General features: G+C 59.1%; 1 protein-coding gene across 7 annotated transcripts in view; it reads left to right on the top strand.

The window, feature by feature from the left end:
* The first annotated feature begins 18927 nt into the window (after nt 1–18927).
* LRRC27 (leucine rich repeat containing 27) overlaps nt 18928–23196 on the top strand; it is a 35578-nt gene continuing 31309 nt past the window's right edge. For 2 of the 7 annotated variants that reach the window (XR_013367636.1, XM_077877133.1), the window contains exons 1-2: nt 18939–19045; nt 21075–21334. Coding sequence is in view for 3 of the 7 variants with exons in the window: in XM_077877133.1 (XP_077733259.1) it covers nt 21137–21334 (198 nt within the window). In the remaining 4 variants the exon portion in view is untranslated. Of the gene's footprint in view, nt 19046–21074; nt 21335–22751; nt 22867–23196 lie in introns of those variants that run through there. The other 5 variants (XM_077877131.1, XM_077877132.1, XM_077877134.1 and 2 more) reach the window with 5 other exon arrangements.

Below are 23196 nucleotides of genomic sequence, written 5' to 3'. Positions count from 1 at the left end.
GTCCTCTAAGAGAGCAGCTCTTCCTTCCTTCTGAGCGCTCACCAGCCCACCTCAGGGCCATATTTCTATCAAATGTCTCTTCAGAGCATTTCAACTCATCAGTGAGACCCACCCAGATTATCAAGGGGCATCTACTTGACTTAAACTCAACTGGTGGCAGATGTTGACCACACCTTCATAGCACAGACCATAGCACACCTTCCCAGCAACACCTGGTTTAGTGTCTGGTTCAACAGCTCCAAGCATAGCTGATACATAAAACTAACCATGACACCTGTGTCAGCGTAGAACATGTGTGGGAAAGAAGGGGACCTTGAGAGTCAGATGGGGACATCTGGGCAGACATAGGTGAGGTGGAGAACATCGGACCCCCAAATGTCCCTGAGGCCTTCCTTGCTGGCAGGACCAACCCTTCTCTCCCCTGTGCCCTGAAGCCTCTCAGCCATTGTACCTGGGGCAAGTACCTCTTGAGCTGATGCCAATTATTTTCAGGACGCACCCTTAGCACCCCCATTGCCCAAAGGCCCATAAGAGTCAGAGGTCAGATGGTCAGGAGACATTAGAGCATAGATGGCCGAGAACAAAGACTGCTCTGGGAAGAGGGGGCCTTTATGCAAAAAGAGATACAAAACCTCATCTATCTGTAGCCAGGAGCAGCCGTCAAAGTGGAGTCTAGAGGCGTCAGCCCAGGAGGGAGGAAATAGGGCTGACGAGGACCAAATCCATTGATCAGTCTGCATGCACCAGGTTTAATATATTGATTTGAGCACCTGGAGGCAGCATTAATCACCAGCCAGGTTGGATAAGGCAGGACACAGGACTCAGTGGTAGGTGGCAGGTAATGAGATAACTTCCCTGGCTTCCTGCAGGTCCTCACTCCTCACCACGCCATGCAAGGTCAACAGCAGGGGCCCCTTGGAGTGTTTTAGAAATGGAGAATCTCAGGCCCCACCCCGAACCTGCTGAGCCAGAATACACACTTTAAAAATATGCATTTTTAAATGTGAATGTTTTCACATTAAAGTTTAAGAAGCATGGCCTAAAGAAGGAGGCTACAGGCTCAGGGAGACAGAAAGGGTGGAGTGGATGAACCCCAACCCTGCCCGCCGCCGTCCCGGTGAGGACACCTCCCCACTCCCTTCATTCCCTAACATTGTGGCGAGGTGCGTCTGTCAGATGCCTGGAGATGCCGTGGGGGTGCTGCAAGGGACTTGGGCTCCAGGTCTCAGCAGTAACAGTGAGACCAGGGGTGGGGTCAGCCAGTAGCTCCAGGTGGTGAGGCCACCACCATCGGCCCAGGACAGAGATGCAAGTGGACATTGGACCACAGGGATCGATGGTGACACTCACTTGGTGGACCACAGAGTCCCTAGAAATGGGCTTGACGGTGTAGCTGGACATTCTAGGTTTGCTGGAGGAAACCCAGGTATGTTAGAGAATTCACAGGAAAAGATGGATGTGATGGGTGAGGAGACAGGTAATCTCAGGTGAGACATGGAAAGTCTAGAATTGAAAGATATAATATCTGAGATTTAAATTGTTTTCATTAAAAAATTAAAAATAAATAAATAAATAAATAAATAAATAAATAAATAAATTGTTTTCAACAGCCATAATATTCTATTGGAAAAATTAAAAGAATCAGTAAACATGTAGACAGGTCGACAGAAATTATCAATGATGTACGTAGAAAAATTGGAATAAAATGGGTTCTTGTAAAATGGAAGGTGGCAGCCAGCTTCTCAACAGGAGAAATGAAGGCCGGAAGACAATGGAGCACATCTTAACTTTGCCAAAAGGAAAAAACTCCATCATAGAATTCTGTATCAAAGGAGAATATTCTTCAAAAATAAAGGCTATAAAAGACTCTTTGAGAGAAACAAACAACAGAGAGAATTTGTCACCAGCAGCTGAGCACCATAAGAAATGAAAAAGTAAGTAGTTCAAGATAAATGGAAATCCTACTACTTGGAAATTTTATCTTTAAAGTTGATTGGTGTGGCCGCTATGGAAAACACTACAGAGGTTCCTCAAAAAATTAAAAATAGATCTAGGGGATCCCTGGGTGGCGCAGCGGTTTGGCGCCTGCCTTTGGCCCAGGGCGTGATCCTGGAGACCCGGGATCGAGTCCCACGTCGGGCTCCCTGCATGGAGCCTGCTTCTCCCTCTGCCTGTGTCTCTGCCTCTCTCTCTCTCTCTCTATCATGAATAAATAAATAAAATCTTTAAAAAAAAATAGATCTGCTATGTGATCCAGCCATTCCACTTCCGGGTATTTAAAGAAAAGAAAAATACCAATTCGAAGAGATACATGCACCTCTATGTTCACTGCAGCCTTATTTTCAACAGCTAAGATGTGGAAGCAGCCCAAGTGTCCATCAACTGATGAAAGGATAAAGAGGATGGGGTATATGTATATATATGTGTAGCGATCACTTTTAAAAGTAGTATAGTTAGGGGCGCCTGGGCAGCTCAGTGGGTGAAGCGTCTGCCTTCGGCTCAGGTCACAATCTCAGGGTCCTGGGATCAAGGCCCGTGTCATCCTCCCTCCTCTAGGGAGTCTGCTTCTCTCCCTCCCTCTTCCCCCACTCGTTCTCTCTCTCTCAAATAAATAAAATATTTTTTTAAAAAAAGATGTAAGTCTTGCCGGAGATAAAGAGAGACCTACCATGGTGGTAAAAGGATCTGTAAGAAGACATCACGGTTCTGTATGTGCATCTAATAAGAAAATGTTGAAGTATATAGATCCTGTTGGTTCTGTTTCTCTGGGAAACCCCAATTCACATGACAGCCCAAGGAAAAACCAGAGAAACCCCAACTGTGGTAGGAGACTCGAATCCCCCTTTCTCAGTAATTGGTAGAATAAACACACAAACGTGCAAAATTACTAAGGATGCAGATGTTTGGGGGAAACCATCTTGCACGGTGCCCTAACCAACATCTGGAGAACGCTATAAAATCCCCCACGTAGTAGACATCACTTTCAAGTGTGCAAGGGATATTCCTGGAGATAAGTTGTATCCCAGAGCCAAAAAAAAAAAAAAAAAAAAAAAGATTTTCAGTAAATTTCAAAGTTTTTAAATCATACAAAATATGTTGACTGAACACAACAAATTAAATAAGGCATCAGTGATAACAGATGTCCTAAAAGTCTATGCACATTTGGAAATGAAGCAACGAACTTGAAATAATCCACGGACCAAACAATAAATCACAAAGAAGGTTAAGACATATTTAAAACTGAATGACTATAAAAACCAACAGAATAACATTTTTGGGTTACAGCTATTTTTAAGAGCTTATATGAAAAAAATCAGACAGGTTTAAAATTAATGATCTAAATTCTATCTCAAGAGGCTAAAAAAACGAAGAGTAATTTAAATTCAGCACGAGTAGAAGGAAAGAAAAGACACAGGAGCAGAAATCCGTGAAACAGAACATGATAAGTGAGAGAAAAAATCAACAAAGCAAAGCATTGTTCCTTTGAAAATAATCACTAAAATTGATTTTTTTAAAACCCCAGCATTATTTAATAAGAAAAAAAGGGGAAAATTGCCATATCAGAAATGGAAAAGGGCCTATCAGTACAGAGCCTAACAAGACTGAAAGCATAATTAGGGGATCCCTGGGGGCGCCCAGCAGTTTAGCACCTGCCTTCAGCCCAGGGCCTGATCCTGGAGACCCGGGATCGAGTCCTGCGTCGGGCTCCCTGCATGGAGCCTGCTTCTGCCTGTGCCTGTGCCTCTGCCTCTCCCTCTCTCTCTGTGTCTCTCATGAATAAATAAATAAAATCTTAAAAAAAAAAAAAAAGACTAAAAGAATACTCAGAATGGGGCGCCTGGTGGCTCAGTCAGTGAAGCGTCTGCCTTTGACTCATGATCCTGGGGCCCTGAGACTGAGTCCTGCATTCGGCTCCCTGCTCAGTGGAGAGTCTGCTTCTCCCTCTGCCTCTGCTCATGCTCTCTCTCTCAAAAAAATTAATAAAATCTTAAAAAAATAAAATAATAAAAAAGAATAATCAGGGAATATTGCACAAATTTTACATCGTGAATTCACAACTCAAATAAAATGGAGAAGCCCTTTAAAAAATACAATTTATCAAAATTGATGGAATAGAGAATATGGATAGGCCTATATGTGTGTGCAAAGTTGAATTTATAACTAAAAACATTCCCACAAAGAAAAGCGCCTTTGCTGAGACAACTGAATATCCACATGGGAACAATAAACCCCGACTCCTACGTGAATCCCAACTCGGGTCGGGTCACAGGCGTCAGGGTGAGAGCTGACACCATGAGAGTCTGCGAGAAAACGCAGGGAACCTCCGTGACTTTGTGTGAGGCAGAGCGTCAGATGTGACACCAAAAGCTCGAGCCGTTAAAAAAATCTGTAAATCTGTCTTCGCTAGATTTATAGACGTCGTCTGTGCTTCTAAAGAGTCCACTAAGAGCAGAGAGGGAGGGGATCCCTGGGTGGCCCAGCGGTTGAGCATCTGCCTTCGGCTCAGGGCGTGATCCTGGGGTCCCGGGATTGAGTCCCTCATTGGGCTCCCTGCATGGAGCCTGCTTCTCCCTCTGCCTGTGTCTCTGCCTCTCTCTCTGGGTCTCTCATGAATAAATAAATTAAAAAAAAAAAAAAAAGCAGACAGGGAGGAAGCACAGCCTGGAAGCAGTGCCGGCAACCGGCCTTCTGGCCAAGGGCTCGTGCTCAGAATGCACAACGGACTCCGACGGCCCAGGGATAAGAAAACAAGCCAGTTACGAGGTGGGCGTCTGAGCATCTCACCGGCCGGCTACGACACACCTCAGTGTGCTCAGCGCCTTCACCGTCGGCAGGTGGCCGCTTCAGCCACCCTGAGCTCGCTAGCCGGGCTGGTAGGAGAGGCTCAGCACTGCGGCGGGGCGCGGGGACGTCCCCCCACCTTCTTAGACCAGTTTCTGGGGCTTGTGAACTAGACCCATAGGACTCGGAGCACAGGAGAAATGTTTATTTTCTCTGCACAAGGGAGGTGCCACAGAGAAGATGTGACAAGCTCAAAAAGCCATTGGGCCCCGGGTTTAGATACCGTTTGCCCAAGGGCAGGGGATTGTAGAGGCGGGACTCTCGAGGGACAGGTGCTGCGGGCTCCGGGGAACATCGGGGAGTGGCCGGGGAGAGCCCTGGAAGACGAGCTGACGCAGGAAGGCTCCTGCCCGGGGCTGTGGCCCTGCCCGGGGCGCCGGAGGGCGCGGGAGGGCGAGGGAGGGCCGCTCAGCTGCCCTCCCCTGGGACCAGCCTCTCATCTGCGGGCGCTCCTCACCCCCCCCCACGTCCCCCATGGTTCCAAGGACACCGCAGAGCTGGAACCCTCACATTCTGCTGATAGAAGCTACGGTGGAAAGCAGGCGACCCCTTCCCAGTTCAGGCTTACACTCACCATGGGGCCCGCACCCCCACTCCTAGGACTCCACCCCAGAACGTGCAACGTGTCGCGACCCAAACACATGCGCGAGAGTGTTCAGAGCTGTGTCACTGCTCCTCTCCCGCGGGGCCAGGGAGCATCACAGGCCGGCGGGCGCCCCAACGGTGTATTCACCTGACGGGAGACTGTTCAGCAGCAGGAAGGAGCAGACCCTGGCGTCTTCTGGAACACGGACGGGTGGGAAAGGCCAGGTGGACAACTGCATGTGGCGCGATTCTGTTTCCACGGAACGTCCAGAAAGAGGCAACTTGGTGGAGGCAGAGGCACAGCAGAGCTGTCCTGAGGCTGCGGGCGGGAAGGGGTGACAGAGGCGTGCTCAAGCCACAGTGCGCTGCCGGTCGCACCAGCCTAGAGATTTTCTGAAAGTCATCGAGTTGTGTCTGTAGGCTGGGCTGCGCCAGGGTCTTGTTGTCGTTTCTGTTTGTTCTCTTTACATTTTTATGAAAGTGTAACTGACACGCTGCAAAATTCGCCCGGGCTACCTCAGAAGGCAGGGTTTCAAGGAGGCTGCAGGTGCCTGGGGGGCTCTGTGGGTGAAGCGTCTGCCTTCGGCTCAGGTCCTGATCCCGGGGTCCTGGGGTCAAGCCTTGTGTCGGTCTCCCTGCTCCGTGGGGAGCCTGCTTCTCTGTTTCCCTCTGCCCCCACCCCTGCTTCTTCTCTGTCTCTGTGAAATAAGTAAATAAAATCTTTATAAATAAATAAATAAAGAGACTGCAGGCCAGGGGTGGGTGAAGCGGCCCCTTGGGTAGGACAGGGGAACACGCTGGACGCAGCTGCCCCCTAGATGGAGCTGGCCCAGGGCCATCTTGGTCATCGTCCCCGAGGGCTACATAGAGGGACGGAGTGACCCTGTACCCACTGCCTATTCCCATGATGATTCTGCATAACAAACCACCCCCAACGTTAGCTTTACCACCAACAATCCGCATCTAACTCGTGCATCTCGGGGCTGGCTGTGGCTTGGCAGGTGTCACCAGGCCTGGCTGTGGACCACGGACTCGGGCCAGGTCTGTCCTGCAGCCTCTATTCTTCTGGGGCCAGCAGGCCACTCATGCCTTCCTTTCCCACATGGACACAAGGGAGCAAGAGGTCAAGGTCTGCGAGGGCCTTCGGGACTCGGCCCGCACCCCACCTGCTCACATAGTGGGGGACGTCGGGAAGACCTGTGTTGCGAGGCGAGGAATAGCATACGCACGGTGCCAGGGTGAGGGGCTGCTGGCCGACTGGACACGAGGGAATGGGGAGGACGGGGCAGGGTGGAGGGCTGACGGCACTGCCGTGACAGCCCTGGTGTGCAGACGTCCCCGCGGCCACACGCTGTCAGAGCTGGGGTCACAGCCACCGAGGGTTGGCTGGGAGGGCCTGAGACAGAGCCAGCCCATGACATGATGCAGCTGCACACAGCGTGGGGGCGTCCCGTGGTCCGGCGGTCGGGTTACGGGCTGCGGGAGAGCCGGGCGCCGTGCTCCGTGGCACCTGCTGGTGCCTTTGCGTATCCTCGTCCTCCGCGACTGGATACAGTCCTTGTCCTTTCCTTTTCCACGTTTTAAAAATGGCCTGTGTTGTCGGGACCTCAGCACTTTGGTGACTGACGATCAGGAGACGAAGCCCAGCTCCCTCGCCGAGAGCTGCGTGGCCCCGGCACGTCCCTAACCGCCCTGACCTGGAGTTCCTCATCTGGAACCCCCAGGGTGTCACCAGGGGAGCACCCCCAGGTGGCAGAAATGGCTTTGGGACCGTCTTGTTAGGAGGCAAGGGGCACTCTATTCACCTGTCTTTTTCTATTTCTGCTTTAGAAAAAACCCCTTTAAACAATTAGCTCTGGGGCTTCCCGGGTGGCTCAGGGGTTTAGTGCCCCCTTCGGCTCAAGGCGTGATCCTGGAGTCCTGGGATCAAGTCCCATGTCGGGCTCCCTGCACAGAGCCTGCTTCTCCCTCTGCCTGTGTCTCTGCCTCTCTCTCTCTCTCTCTCTCTCTCTCTCTCTGTGTCTCTCATAAATAAATAAATAAATAAATAAATAAATAAATAAATAAATAAATAAATATCTTTAAAAAAGAATCTTTAATAAAAAAAAAACAAAAACAAAAACAATTAGCTCTGAGTTAGATCGCCCTGAATTACGTCTGTCTAGTTACTGTGACCGACCCGGCGCCCAGTAACAAGAGGAGAGCCCGAGGTGGCGTCCTCCACGGGGCTGCACTCACCCTCCACCTGGCGGCTGGGGTCCGGCCGCTGCTCACACCCATCTTCACGCGGGCCGGGTCCCAGACACGTGGAGGTGAGGTGGCGAGCGCGGCCTCCCCACAGGCACAGCCCGTGTAACTCCCAGGAATTCCTGCCAACGGGCCCCACGCGATGTCACCCGGGCTTGTCGGCGGGGGGGGGGGGGCTCACCCCATCCCACCACTCCGTCCTGCACTGCCCACCCACAGGCAGACCCTGGCCTAAACTCACACGTCCATGTCTCGTTTCTCGGGTGCACGTGGGATTCAGAGATCTCTGCATCTGGCCATGTCACCTTTTCCTGCGGGAACGTCACTCTGGGGCAGGTGGATGAGCGGCCATCACCGCCGGCCCGCGTTTCCCCCCTGAGCCGGGAGCTGGTGGCGTCGCCCAGCGGGGCTGCAGGGGGCCAGGCCAGTCTGCGTCCCCACACAGATGCTGGGACACAAGCCATCCCCCACCCCCACTGTCCTCTCGGGGGTATCCAGGACCACCTGCAGCAAAACCTCAGGACGTGCCCCAGCGGCTTCTCGAGGATGAGGACTGCGGGGAGGACCACACAGGGGGGACGACAAGGGGGAGGCTCACGTGGGGAGGACCACGCGGGGAAGACCACACGGGGAGAATCCTTCCCCCTCCCTCAACTGCTGATGCCGTTCTGTACTAAACGCCCCTGAACTCTTCAGGCTCAAGGGCCACTTTTCCGCACTGTCCTCGATCCTCTCTTCAAATCAGGTGATGCAACAGAGGCCATTTTCCACTCTTCGTGCTCGGGGCCCTGCCCCTGGGCTCCCAGGGAAGCCGTCCTTGACACTTGCCAAGGTCACAGGGCCTCGCCAAGCCTCAGAGCCCGGCTGTTCCTGGCCCAGCACCGGGTACATCTGCTGCGTTAAAACACGCCCCCAAAGGAGCATTCCAGACCCACAGGGTTCCCGTACGATAAAGTCCTACAGCTCCACACGCACTAGAGGCAGAGGATAAAGTCTGTCACTTCCTGGAACGACCTTGGTCGTGGTGCTCTGTGACTCCGCGTACAAACAGCACAACTCTGCCCCAGACGGCCCCTCCCGAGCACGCTCTCCTCGTGAAGACGCGTAGCAACTTGGGCTCCCATGAAACTCCTTTCTCTTTGGGGTTTTGAGAAGTCGTGTGTCTGCGTGGACGCGGGCTCGTTAGCGCCCTGGCCCTGCATGTGGTACCGAAGCTACGGAGCCGACGCAAGCTTTGCAGCGGACACCAGGCTTCCCCAGGTGCTGGGAAGGCGCCGTCCGGGGGGTCAGGGGGAAGCCGCCTGCCCCGCTTGGGGCGCCCAGCGCTAGCTGGCACGGGGGCCGTGGCTCACCCAAACCGGATGCCTGCCATCGTCACCTGCCGGGAGAGGCCGCACTGTCGTCTCCAAGGCCGGGGTTGCGGGCCAGCCTCCGCAGGGCGGGAAGCGCCAGGCCCTTCAGCCGAGCCTGGTCAGACCTGGCCCAACCCCGTGCACCTGCCGGCGACGCAGGCAAGGGTCGTGGTGACATGGCCCAGCCTCCTGCGAGCTGGAGCAGAGCAGCTCCGTGCCTGCGGACGTCACACCTGGGCCGGGGGCCAGCGGCGGCCCCGTTACTGGCGGAAGCCCCTCAGCGCCGGCGCTTGCTGCTTCCAGGCCCCAGAGAGGCCCCGGTGGAGAAATGGCTTCTGTCTCAGAGTCTCACCGTGGCCGCGGGTCTCACCTTATTAGGCTCCCCTTAGATGCGCCCAGAAGGGGGAGGTGGCCCAGAGTGGGTGTGAACCGGGTCCTCACTCCCAGGGGACGGTCTCCAGTCTCGTGTGGCCTTCATCCTCTTCAAAGATCCATCCTAGATCCTGTCACCCTCAGGGCACTGGGGTCAGGGCGACACTGGGAATTTCGAGGAGCTGCTACTCTGCCCGTGACACCCCCGTCTCCTGCGTCCCCCAGCCCGGACCATGGGCCAACCCATCCCTCACTTTCCTCCTTCTTAGCATCTCAATCCTGTTCCCGCTGCGTCATCTGGTGTCACTCGTATGAGGAACGTCTCCTACCGCGTGAGATCTCCTGCGAGTCATCCCTGCTGTTGCAAGACGCGGCTGTTCATTTCACGGCTGTCCCTTGTCCTGGGCTTGGGTCCTTTCCAGGCTTTGCTGAAATGGGGGCCGGGGAGCTGCCTTGAGGAACAAGTGACCCCACGTGCTTCCATTTGTTTCCCTGAAGCCTCCAGGCAGGCGGTGGGGTCACTGCAGGTGGACTCACCTGGGGCGCAGATGCTTGCGGAGGTTCTCCCAACGCGTGGACGCACGCCCGACAGCACTAGGACTGGGACTCACCAATGCACACGCTCCAGACGTCTCCTCTGCCAACTGAATGCTGCCTCCGTTAGGATAAAATGGTTTCCCTGCTCGGTGGCTGCAGGGAGCATTTTTTACATCTTTGTCACCCGTTTGTTTTCCCTTACTCTGCATTGCTGCTTCCTATCTTTTACCTATTAATCTAAATAAACCTATTGTTTATATTTTTTTAATGGAATTATAGGAGTTCTTTATGTATTCTGCATACTAATCTACTGGAAATAAGAATTGCCAATATCTTCTCTCGCTTTTGGCTCAACTTTTAATTTTCCTTATGGCGTCTTTTCAATAAGCGAGAGCACTTGTAACGTAGTGCATTTATCATCATCTGTTTGGGGGGTTAGTGCTTCTATATTTCATTTCAGAGATCCTTTTTAGCCTAAAGACAAAATAAAATTCACCCGTATTTTCCTCTAAGAATGCCCGTAGAATAAACTCTCACAACACATAGCAGAAAACTGCGCAGCTCGTGGGGTGCAGCTCTGTGCGGCCTGTGTCCTTCCCTACTTTTTGTCCTTCCTGAAATAAGTCACGACCTCTTCGGTTGCTCGGTTTTCCCTGAACCTCGTGGCAACTCTCCCCACCCTCGCAGCAGCCTGCAGGTGCCACCGCGGCCACGCAGGCGCCACGGGCATCTCTCGGCCCCACTGGAAATGACCGACGTCCTTCTCCACAGTCCTTGTCCCGCCGGCCCTGGGGGCCCTTTGCTGTCTCCTTGGACACTCCCCCTGCCCCCCGGATTGTCTTGGTGGCTCCCCCTGGAGCCTCGCTGGACGGCGCGCGGGGTCTTGGGTCCACGTGGGTTGGCGTCTATCTGTCCGTCTGCTTCCCTCTCTCGAGTCATGTAGACTCTGCTCCTTGAAGGCTCTCGAGCATCACACGCTGTCCCCATGGGAGCCTTCTGTGCAACGAATGCATCCCTCAGCTCCGGAAAGATCGCCCCATAGATGGTCACTCCCCTTCTGATTCGCCTCTTCTCTGACTTGAGTCGTGAGGCCCCTGGGCTGATCGTGTCGTGTTCATGCATGTGCCCTCTCATTGCCCATCTCCTTGCTTTCGCCCCAATTCCTAGGAGCTCATCTGGAACGTGTGGCCCAGGCCGGGGTTCCTCTGGCTCTGCCCGGCGGCCCCTCTGCTCCCGATAGCTCTCCGTGGTGGGGCTGCCCTGGGCGTCCTGGTCTGCGCTCACTGGGGCAGGGGCGCCCCGGCCCTCGCCCCCCAGGCCTCACCCCCCCACCCCAGCTCAGCACCCAGGGCTGCCTGCCGCTGAGTGTGCCCGGAGGGTGGGGAGCCGCCCCTCTACAGGGTTCGGGCCCTCAGGAGGGGTCGTGGCAGGGGAGGAGCAGCCTCCGAGCCCCTGCCAGGCGACCCCCCGCCCTGCACCCACCCGGAGCCTGCAGGAGAGGAGCTGAGGGGCTTGTGTCGAAGCAAACCTGGGCCTGTTGGGAGGAGGCAGGTAGGACACGCAGACGCGGCGACGGCCACGGGCCAGGGGCATGCACTGGGCCCCGGGTCCCCGAGAGGTGGGGGCAGCTCGGCCCGCAGGCCGCGGGGGCACCAGGGTGGGCAAGAGGCAGGCAGAGAAGCGGACAAGAGCGTGTGCTGGGGTTTCCGGGGAGCAGCTGAACAGGCGGAGGACGGAATGGGCGAGATGCTCTGCGGCTCTGGCTCCGGAGGTGCTGGGCCGGGGCCTGGGGCAGGAGGAACAGGGCGCTGCCTGCCGGAGGGCGCGCCGCGTGGGGGACGCTCCAGGCCTCCTAGCGCCGTGCGAAGGGCACAGTCCCGGGCCAGTCCTCGACGGCTCCGGGGGCATCCCTGCCTGCTCAGCGAGGCCCAGAGGCCACGGCATGGGGACACAGGCAATACGACGGTGTAGTCAGCCCAGGCGTGAGGCTGCGCACGTCAGCGCCGGGGATCTACTCGGGAGCGGGGCGAGTGGCCCCTGGAAGGTGGACTGTGGACCCGCCGTGCCCAGCACCAGCCACGCTGGACCAGGTTCCATATGCTTCGCCCCGACGGGCTGCCGCGGTGACACCACCGGCCTTCAGGTAGGACTGTCGGCCCACCTGTGCCCAGCAGCCCTCGAGAGGCCCCCGCGCACACACGCAGCACCCGGAGGTGCATGGGTGTCAGCTCCCCATGTCCCCCCAGAACACGTGTGGGTGCAAAGCCAGGCTCAGGTGTGGAGATGGGCCCCGGCTGCCTGCTGTCTCCATCCCTGACTTGACCGTGTGGACCATGGGGCTGTCTGAGGGGACATGGGGAGCTGACACCCACGACCGCAGGCTGGTGGCCGCCGCCTCAGCTACTCACAGCACCTTCTCCCGTGGAGAGAGTTCCGTTCCCAGAGGTTTGCTTGCCGTGGACCCGGCACGGCAGGCCCCACAGACGTGCGCATCCTTTCCCAGCCCTGTAAACACGTGTCTATGGGACAGGAGGGATGTCGGACATGCGGCTAATAGCCGAGAGGGCAAGGCCACCCTGAGATACCCAGCGGGCCGGCGTCACCACGGTCCCCACAGGAGGAGCAGGGCCAGGGTGCTGGGAGGAGCAGGGGCAGGGCCCCACTGCTGGGGGGCCACGAGCCGAGGGGTGCAGGACACAAGGAGACGACCCTCCCCCAGAGCTGGAATGGGGACGAGCCCTTCTCACCCGGGGAGGCGTCGTCAGGGCTGCGAGGGAGTAAGGGTGCTGGGCAGCCTCGGGGGCCTCGCGCCCTGCCAGGCAGCGCTGGGAACCGCAGGACAGGGTGAGGACAGACGTCCCAGGCAGACGCCCCCAGGGACACCGGGTGCCAGCCGGAGCCTCTGTCTCCACGGCAGCTCTGAGGGGCCGCGTAGTCTATCTCCTGCCGCTGCGGCACCGGCTCTGCCTACCGGACCCCCCGGGTGGGACAGCGCGCCAGAGGCAGAATCACGCGCCAGCAGGAAAGACACAGACACACCTCCACTCGCTCATTCCCGCCAATGTGATGGGCTCCCACGTGCCGCTCCCGGCCTGGCCTCGGTGCTGGCACCCCAGGGGCCCCCAGGCGACAGGGCGGCAAGGTCCCACAGGGCCCACGTTTTCATTGCACTGAGGGCTCGTGGGAGGGAGGGACATCACCGGGGACAAGAGAGTGACTCAAAGGCTATCATCTCTGGAGGGAGCAGCTTCATCCCCAGAGAGGAACAGGGGAGAAGGGAGGGCCGGGACCTAGAAAGATAGGGGGACAGGGACCTGGGTAGATGGGGGGCAGGGACCTGGGAAGGTGGGGGGGCAGGGAGGCAGGGACCTGAAAAGATGGGGGGCAGGAACCTGGGAAGGTGGGGGGCAGGGAGGCAGGGACCTGGGTAGATGGGGGCAGGGACCTGGGTAGATGGGGGCAGGGACTTGGGTAGATGGGGGGCAGGGACCCTCTGGCAGGGCTGGGGGTAGGGGTTGCTGCTTTATTGGAATTCGAACCCTTATCTCCAACGATGCAGAAGGTCCTGCTGGTCTCATGAGAGTTTTGGGTGACTGGGATCTTTGAGGACCTTGCAGATGCGTGAACCTTAAGGGTGGGTCGAAGCAGAGCCCGAGAGGCCATGCAGAGCCAGCCCTCTCTCCCTGCTGTGCTCCCCCCCGATGGTCCCCGAGAGCTTGAACTCATAGGGGTGGGGGTGGGGGTTCCTGGCACCCACAGGCCATCTATGGAGCTAAACAGCTTGTACCCACGTCTCAAGGGTGAGCTCACCTCCCAGGCTCACCAGGGGCACTCACCCAGGAGTCACCCAAGTCCCTCCCGAGGTGGTCCTCCCGCCCTCCTGAGGCAATCCCTCTGCCCACGCTGCGTGCGCTCTCAGAAGGCCGGCAGCACCCATGAAAACCAAGGTCACCTTTCTTTGCGGCCTTACTTCTTTCTGAGGAAGAAGGATGTATGTCAAGTGTTGCGTTCTAGAGCAATGGCACAGCAGGCAGAGCAGAGACGGGGCCCGCTGCTCAGGACCACATCAAACATCTTCCAAAAAATAATTTCCAGCCATTGTGAAATCTGTGAAGCTTACCTAGATACGCTTATTCTTATTTTTAACTTTCTATAGAGCATATTTCAAGTTCTTAACAAAATTTCTTCTGCTTTTCTTTTGATGAGGAAGTATATCAGTTTTGGAGAAATCTATCAAACATAATTTACAGCAGTTTCGTACCAAGGAATTAAACAGGAAATGATAAAATAGAGCAAAACTCTCTTACTGCCCTTTGTGTGAAAAACATTTACTGCCTCTGGGCAAGAAGCCGCTGTCGGTTCACACTCTCAGGCCCTTCCACGGTTCCCTCCACCCACGGCTGCAACAGGCCAGTGTGAAAAGAAAATGTTAACAACTCCAACAGTTCCACAGACCAGAAGTGGAAGGGAGACGCGAAACAGGGTGCAGGACGGAGACTTCGGGCCTGCAGGGCTCCAGGTCCAAAAACGGGCAGGTGGCCAGGAATGCTGTCCCTGAGGAGCAAAGTGTCTAAAGCTGCCCAAAGGAAGTGGGGAACAAAGCCACGAGCACCAGCTGGAATCGCAGCCGGGGCAAGTCTCCTGCTCGTGGGTACGACAGGAAATTGAGAAGGACAATCACCGTCTGCAGCAGTTTCCTGAGGCTCCCCAGGAGCAGGGACCTGGGCACTGCTGGCTCTGTGACCGCAACTTTACTTCTCAAGGGTGGCTGCTCAGGAGCCCCGAGCACCCGGTCTAACACACATCGCCGCGGCAGGACCCCAGGAGGCTGAGCGGAGGGCCTGCTAGCCCAGACACACGGGGCGGGGTCAGGGAGCAGAGGGAGAAAACGGGACAAACCCCCACTTATGATGAGCCTGCAAACCTCAATTCCAAAGCATGTTGCTCTGAGAAGAAAGATAACAAGATCCTCAATCAGTGGATGAATTCATCCCAGATGAAAGGAAAACAATACAGCAGCCTGAAAATTAAAATAACAGAGCAAACCTTAAAATAACTATGCTTAGGGTTCTCATGTTGGATAAGGAGAAAATAGCCACAAAAACTTAGAAGGGATTATAAAACAAAAATGGGAAAAAGGAAAAAGAACTAGGACAACTAGTTAGAAATGAGAAATGAAAATTAGAAATGAGAAATGAAATCATTAAAAAAAAAAACCCAACTCAGTAGATGACGCGAAGTCTAAGTGGACACCAGTGCAGCCAGATTGCCCAGTGGAGAGCACAGGGGACAACCAGGAAGGGCAGTTAACGCCGAGACACGGAGAGAACAGCCAGGGTGGCCTCGCTCTGTTCCCTCACGGGAGACCCAGAATACGAGAACGGAGGTCGGGGTGCAGAGCGCACTGCACGTGAGGACCGAAGGGCTGCAATGCCCAGGGTTGAAGGCGGATCCCCGGCAGGAAGGGCACATGCAGCGGAAATGAGACGCAACCCGCACGTGGCGTCTGAGTAGTGAAACCTGAGGACGTCAAGGACACAGAAAGAAAAGTCAGATCTTCACAGAAATGGCAGTTGGATGGACAGCAAACTTCTCACCAGCGCCGGCAGCTCCCGGAGTCGTGCCAGCACCGAATTCTCTCCCGGTTAAGCATCATCCAGGAGTGAGCTCAAAATGAAGACCTTTCAGAAGAGTCACCCCTTGTGTCTCTTGGTTTCTCCTCTTTCCAACACGCAGGTGTGTGGCCGCCACACTACGCCTGTCCTGCCGCCGTGGGCCACCTGCAAAGCTGCTCTGGAGCCCTCGCCTCCCCTGCTGTGTGCCCTGCAGGAAGCGGTCGGCTGTCCTCCTCTATCCCACACCCACGGGAGCCGCTCACTGGTGAACTCTCACCTGTAACCACACGGACAAGTGCTCAGGGCAGGAGAGGTCCCAGCACCCCTGCTCCGCGGAGCGGCCCTTACAAGGCGGCCAGGGGTTGAGCTGGCCAGAGACCACCCAGAGCCTTAGGCTCGGTCCCTGAGCCCCCCATGCCCACTTTACACTCCCGTGTGTGAGGGAGACGGCCTTGTGACCGACCTCCCACTGCGCCAACGCGCTCTTCAGCTCCAAGGAATTTGCTGGTAACCAGTCCAACCAATTTTTGTTGTTTTTCAGATCCAGAATTCCAATTTGACTCCTCGCTATGATTTCTAGTATCACCACTGCCTTGAGCACGTGAAGCCTGATTATTTTAAATAAATTTCTGTTGTTTATTTTTTTTAAAAGATTTTATTTATTTATCCATCAGAGACCCAGAGAGGCAGGGACACAGGCAGAGGGAGAAGCAGGCTCCATGCAGGGAGCCCGACGCGGGACTCGATCCCGGGACCCTGGGGTCACGCTCTGGGCCAAAGGCAGCCACTCAACTGCTGAGCTCCCCCAGGCGCCCCAAACCTGATTCTTTTAAAGTGTGTGCTTGCTGCCGTCATATCTGGACCGCCCACGGGTCAGTTTCTGTTCTCATTTTTCCTGGGACTCGATCATGTGTTCACGTTGCCTTGTGTGTGACGCACACGACACATTTTAAAACCATGCAGAGAACTTGAGATCTAAGATGGTAACACCCCCACCCGCCAGAGGATTGGCATCTGCTTCCAGCAGGGAGCCGGGCGCAGCCCCCCAGGTCACCTTGCAGTCAGGGGCTGCTGAGATCTGAAGCGGAGCTTCAGGCCGCACAAGGTTTGCTGCTGTTCCAGTTTGCTCTTCCCAGAGTCCAGCCTTTGGGAGCCCACCCCAAGTCTGGGTGCTTACTAGACCCTCCCCTCTGCGTGGTCGCAAAATAACTACTTCTTTAGTCTTTGGTCTGTCGGGAGCTTTGCGCCGCAGCTGAGCTTTCCGCTGCCTCCTCCAAATAGAAAGATGCTCATTGGGGAAAAGTTCACCTTCGGAGAAGGCTTCACTCTCTTGTGCGTGGAAGGGGTGGTCACGGTGACCGAATGTGCCGCCTCCATCGCAGAACCCGAGTGATCTTTCACAAGGTGGACCTTATCTGAGGATGTGTGTAAAGGAGTGGGTACCGGGCAGCCCGCCCAGTGACTTCTCAGGCCAGCCTGCTTCCAGGTACGGTGCCCACCCGTGATGCCCGCTGGACTGTACTGCTGCCTGCCCGCGCCCCACCACCCTTCCCTACAGGGCTTCCTAACTGGGCCACAGAGGCACCTTGGGTGAGATGTGGTGTGGGGGGAGGTGGGGGCGAGTGAAGTAGCTGCCACCGTTTTCACACCTGGAAGGTGACGGTGGAGCCCCCCGCGTGGCTGCAGCTCACTCACGGGTGAGGGGGCAGGTGTGCAGCTGCTCCACGTTTGTCTCTCCCTCCGGGCCTGTTAGCCTCTCCAGCCCCGGGCAGGGCAGCGTGGAGCCAGCCTGTTTGCAGGAGACCCCCCCCCCAACACCCCCCCCCCGCCCCCACAGTCTGTCCTTGCAGGCTCCCTCTTGCCTCCAGGTCCCCCTTGCCCTGCAGCTCCCCAGGCCGAAGCCCTGCACACCCGCAGCCGCAGCAGCCCTCATCCCCCCAGCAGCTCCCCGGGCCACCCTGCACACCCGCAGCTGCAGCAGCCCCCATCCCCGCAGCAGCCCCCGGGGCCCCCGCCCTGCACACCCGCAGCTGCAGCAGCCCCCATCCCCGCAGCAGCCCCCGGGGCCCTCGCCCTGCACACCCGCAGCTGCAGCAGCCCCCATCCCCGCAGCAGCTCCCGGGGGCCCCGCCCTGCACACCCGCAGCCGCAGCAGCCCCCATCCCCGCAGCAGCTCCCGGGGCCCTCGCCCTGCACACCCGCAGCCGCAGCAGCCCTCATCCCCCCAGCAGCTCCCCGGGCCACCCTGCACACCCGCAGCTGCAGCAGCCCCCATCCCCGCAGCAGCCCCCGGGGCCCCCGCCCTGCACACCCGCAGCTGCAGCAGCCCCCATCCCCGCAGCAGCTCCCGGGGGCCCCGCCCTGCACACCCGCAGCTGCAGCAGCCCCCATCCCCGCAGCAGCTCCCGGGGCCCTCGCCCTGCACACCCGCAGCTGCAGCAGCCCCCATCCCCGCAGCAGCCCCCGGGGCCCCCGCCCTGCACACCTGCAGCTGCAGCAGCCCCCATCCCCGCAGCAGCCCCCGGGGCTCCCGCCCTGCACACCCGCAGCTGCAGCAGCCCCCATCCCCGCAGCAGCCCCCCGGGCCCCCGCCCTGCACACCCGCAGCTGCAGCAGCCCCCATCCCCGCAGCCGCTCCCGGGGCCCTCGCCCTGCACACCCGCAGCTGCAGCAGCCCCCATCCCCGCAGCAGCCCCCGGGGCCCCCGCCCTGCACACCCGCAGCTGCAGCAGCCCCCATCCCTGCAGCAGCCCCCGGGGCCCTCGCCCTGCACACACGCAGCTGCAGCAGCCCCCATCCCCGCAGCAGCCCCCGGGGCCCCCGCCCTGCACACCCGCAGCTGCAGCAGCCCCCATCCCCGCAGCAGCCCCCGGGGCCCCCGCCCTGCACACCCGCAGCTGCAGCAGCCCCCATCCCTGCAGCAGCCCCCGGGGCCCTCGCCCTGCACACACGCAGCTGCAGCAGCCCCCATCCCCGCAGCAGCCCCCGGGGCCCCCGCCCTGCACACCCGCAGCCGCAGCAGCCCCCATCCCCGCAGCAGCTCCCCGAGGGCCGCTCCCCGAGCCCGGGCGGCCTGGTGCGCGCCCCCTCCTTCCCGGCGGTCCCGGGCCCGCGGCTGCCCTCTGGGCTCCGGGGTCTGGCAGCCTGTGGCCGAGGAGCCCAGGGGCCACCCGGCGGGCTCCGGGACGACGCTGCCCGGGGCGGTGTCCGTGGGACCAGAGATCGGGTCCCTCCGCGCAGCGCGCCTTCCCCGCACGCTCGTCTCTCGGAACCAAGACGCACGTGTCCCCGCGGGCGGCACCGACTGGCCCGGGCCCGGCTGGGACTCCGCGCGCACGCGCTCCTCACTCTCCGTGCGCTCGGCCGGCTTGGCGCCTCCGGGACCCCGTACGCGCGTCTCCATGGCGACCGCGTGGGCCTGGCAGCCGCCATTGTTGGGCTGCACCCCTCTGCGTCCGAGGTGCGCCGGCGTGCTCGCGGAATGGGGCGCCGCGGGTGAGCGGGGTGCGGGGCCGGGAGCGCGGGGGGGCGCAGGAGTGAGCGGGGGCGCGGGGTCGGAAGGGCAGGGGTGCAGGGGTGAGTGGGGGCGGGGGATCGGGAGGGCGGGGGTGCAGGGGTGAGTGGGGGTGTGGGACCGGGAGGGCAGGGGTACAGCAGTGAGCAGGGGCGCGGGGTCGGGAGGGCGGGGGGCACAGGAGTGAGCGGGGGGCGCGGGGTCGGGAGGGCGGGGGTGCAGGGGTGAGCGGGGGCGCGGGGTCGGGAGGGCGGGGGTGCAGGGGTGAGCGGGGGCGCGGGGTCGGGAGGGCAGGGGTGCAGGGGTGAGTGGGGGTGTGGGACCGGGAGGGCAGGGGTGCAGCAGTGAGCGGGAGCGCGGGGTCGGGAGTGCGGGGGTGCAGGGGTGAGCGGGGGCACGGGTCGGAGGGCAGGGGGCGCAGGAGTGAGCAGGAGTGCAGGGCCAGGAGCGCAGAGGGCCACAGGAGTGAGCAGGGATGCAGGGCTGGGAGGGCGGGGGTGCAAGGGTGAGTGGGAGTGCGGGAGGGGAGGGCAGGGGTGCAGGAGTGAGCAGAGGTGAGGGGCCGGGAGGGGGGGTGCACAGGAGTGAGCAGGGGTGCAGGGCCGGGAGGGCAGGGGTGCAGGAGTGAGCAGGGGTGCGGGCAGGGAGGGCCGAGGGCGCAGGAGTGAGCGGGGTGGGGGGGGTGCGGGCCACAGGAGTGAGAGGGGGGGTGAGGTGCGGGACCGGAGGGTGGGAGTGCAGGAGTGAGCAGGGGTGCAGGGCCGGGAGGGTGGGGGGCACAGGTGTGGGCAGGGGTGCAGGAGTGAGCAGGGGTGCGGGCCGGGAGGGCCGGGGGCGCAGGAGTGAGCGGGGTGCAGGGGGGGTGCAGGCCACAGGAGTGAGCGAGGGTGAGGTGCGGGACCGGAGGGTGGGAGTGCAGGAGTGAGCAGGGGTGCAGGGCCGGGAGGGTGGGGGGCACAGGTGTGGGCAGGGGTGCAGGAGTGAGCAGGGGTGCAGGGGCGGGAGGGTGGGGGGTGCAGGTGTGGGCAGGGGTGCGGGCTGGGAGGGCGCAGCCCCCCTTTGGGCGGGCAGCAGAAGGAAGGCGGTGGGGGGACACAAGGCGCAGCCTCCACCGGCGAGGGGCCAGCTCCACTAGCTTAGGTCCTGTTGTTCCACTCTGGGTTCTGAGATTTCTCCCCCTGACGGGAGGGGTGTGGGAGGTTGCCGCCCCTCCTGCCCTTCACAGGGTTCACAGGAAGGGACCCAGCGAGAGGGGCCCGCGGGTGTCCCGCGGGTGTCCGGGGGTCACACCTGTGGGTGGTCCTCAGCCCCAGAAGGGGAAGGAAGTGCCCGTGCCCACACCTGGGCCGAGTGGGTTGTGCTGGGGACGCGGTGAGGTCAGGAGCACCCCAGCTGCATGGCTCTTGCTGGATCCACGTTTGGAAGTTACCCAGGCCTGGGCCCCCGGAAGAGCCCTGGGCGAGCAGCGGGTCTTGAACTGCTCTCACGGTGTTAAGTGAAAGCCAGGATTCCGCTTGGGCAGATGCTTCCCAGCGCCCAGCTCGCTGCTCCCCTGCCCCGGTGCCGCGCTCTGAGCCACTTGGCAGAGCCGGCGGGATTCGGGCCACCAACACTAGTGCCGAGAGCGGCAACCGCAGTGGGAATCGACCGTGCGAACTCAGCCCGTCCACTCACCGGTCACGGAAGGGATATGTTGGTTTACAGACTTTGAAACGATCTGTTTTTATCCCTAGAGTAGCCATGCTTATTTTGCATCATTGTGTTTCCCAGGAGTTAAATCTTGGAACTCCGGGTACAGGGTGAGGAGCATAACATTCAGTCAGAACCTTCTTGGCTTCCAGCGTGCTTCCTTCCTTCCAACTTAAATATTTGTCAAATTTATGATACCGTTTATTAAAAATGATGGTTTTGTAAGCAGGTGACACGGTTGCACACCTGCCACGGAGCTGCCCGGCGCCGCCTGGGAGGATGTGTGCGGCATCTGGCTGTGTCTCCCCTCCCTGTCTCCAGGTGACTCCAGACCAAGGAGGACAGCACAGGCCCCCGGAGCATTGCTTCGTCCTGGCTGACCCATGGGAGGAAGCCGGGCTCCCCCGGAGGCGGCGGATCCAGACAGCGGCGCCGGCCACGTTCGGAGCGCGCCCGCGTCCCCCTCCAAAGAGGTTCACGAGGGTGTTAAGGGGCCCATCTTTTCTTCCTCGTCGATTTTAGACTTGAGTCAGAGTGGTCTTCACCATTTAGGAGAGATCTTTAAAATTCCCAACCTTAAAGTAAGTGGGGCATTTCTTAGGGCATTTGTGCCTCTGCCGAGCGGACATAGGAGACAGGTTCTAGAATGAGATAGAAGAGGGTTGAGTCGGGGTCTCCAGTGCCGCTCACCACAAAATGAGAAATCCCGCTATGGGGCCCAGCCAGTGGAAATACTTGTGGAGTCAGACCACGATGTCTCTCCTCTATTCTCGGGAAAGTCTTGAGCACCAAAAAGCCCGTGGTAGAAACCACTGCCGAAAGCACCGTCATCTCCTATTTAAAACATCCCCTCTAAAAGCCCCCACGCAGCATTGAAACAGGTAAAAACTGTGTCTCACCCCTGCCTTGCTCATGTCACACGCTGCCTTTCCCGTGTGCCCAGTGCCTCGCCGCACCCTTGCCATCCTGCAAGTACCGTCTCATCCCCCGGGATTTCTTTTCTTTTTTTTTTTTATTTTAAGATTTTATTTATTCATGAGAGACAGAGAAAGAGAGGCGGAGACCCAGGCAGAGGGAGAAGCAGGCTCCCCGCAGGGAGCCGGGTGTGGGACTCGATCCCGGGACCCCGGGGTCACGCTCTGGGCTGAAGGCGGTGCTAAACTGCACAGCCACCCACGGATCCCCATCCCCTGGGATTTCTAGAATGAGGTCTGCCCCATGTTGACGTGAGCGGGGAAGAGTGCTCACCAGCAGGGCTCCTGCTGCCTAGGACTCACTAATTCCCTTGAACCTCATTGTCTTCACCTGGAACATGAGCACGAGACTATTTTTATGGGCTGTTCCGAGAATTAAGCCGCGTGACGCACAGTGTCCGCTGTGCACAGCCCCGTGCACCGGGCCACACTGCGCCGTTACGGTGCTGGCGGACATTCTGGGCGCTGGCACAAAGCTGCAGCTGCAGATGTTAAGCGGCGCTGCACTCGCTAGAGCCCACTGCACTGGTCACATGTTTGCGGCCAGGGCGGCGCTGCTCCTGCTCCTCCGCTGAGCGCCGACGTCTCCGAGTGAACCCCTGGGTCGTCAGGGCTGCCCCGGCCCAGGGCAGACGCTCCCAGCTGTGATCCAGAACTCCCACGGGTCATGGGATTTCTGGGGCCTCTGGGCATCAAGGAAGGAGGAGGAAATTCCAAGTGTTCTTCAGGCTTAATAAAGAAACAGCGAACCTGTTCGCGCCTCTCAGAAAACAGTGACTGCCAGCGTTCTTACCACGGCGGCCAGTCCCGGCGCGAGGTGGCCGCTCAGCGCTGTGCCTTCCAGGGGTGACGGGCGCGTGCAGGCGGGGCAGCAGTCTCCGGAGCCCCCAGCCGCACTTCCAGAGACGTGCCGTCGCGGGGCACGGGAACGCTGTCGTCCCGCCAGACCCAAGAGGAGGGGCCGCCTCGCTGTGTCCTGGAAGAGCCCTTGCAGAGAGCAGTGCCGTGTCCCCTGCCTTTCTAGATTCCGTCTTCTGGCGTCGAGGAGGATCTGGGGTTTCAGAGCTGAGCGCTACAACGGCTTGGCCCGAGGGGGAGCAGGCCCCGGAAGCCTGGAGCCAGAGCGGGCTCACCCCGAGGTGCGCATGCACTGTGCCCGCGTAACCACCAGACCGTGTCCCCGAGACTGCCCCCTGCCCGCGGGGTGACCGGCCACTTCATTTTCCATGCGCTTGCAAAGCCCCCGCCGCAACCCGTGAGGGGACTCAGAGGCTGGCATCAGAGGCAGAGCTGGGAGTGGGGGCGGCCGGGTCCCCAGTCGGCTGGCTGCTGCTGCTACCTGGCGCTGCTCACTTAGTGCACCGGGCGGGTGGGTCCCGTGGCCCAGGTGACAGGTGGGGACGTTGGCGCGCACAGAGGCTTGGGCACCTGCTCAAAGTCACACAGCCAATGAGGTTCCCAAATCTAGT

The sequence above is a fragment of the Canis aureus genome, chromosome 29, assembly GCF_053574225.1.
Source record: "Canis aureus isolate CA01 chromosome 29, VMU_Caureus_v.1.0, whole genome shotgun sequence".
Classification (NCBI taxonomy): domain Eukaryota; kingdom Metazoa; phylum Chordata; class Mammalia; order Carnivora; family Canidae; genus Canis; species Canis aureus.
The sequence above is the reverse complement of the archived record's forward strand: the minus strand, read 5'-3'. Positions and strand labels throughout refer to the sequence as shown.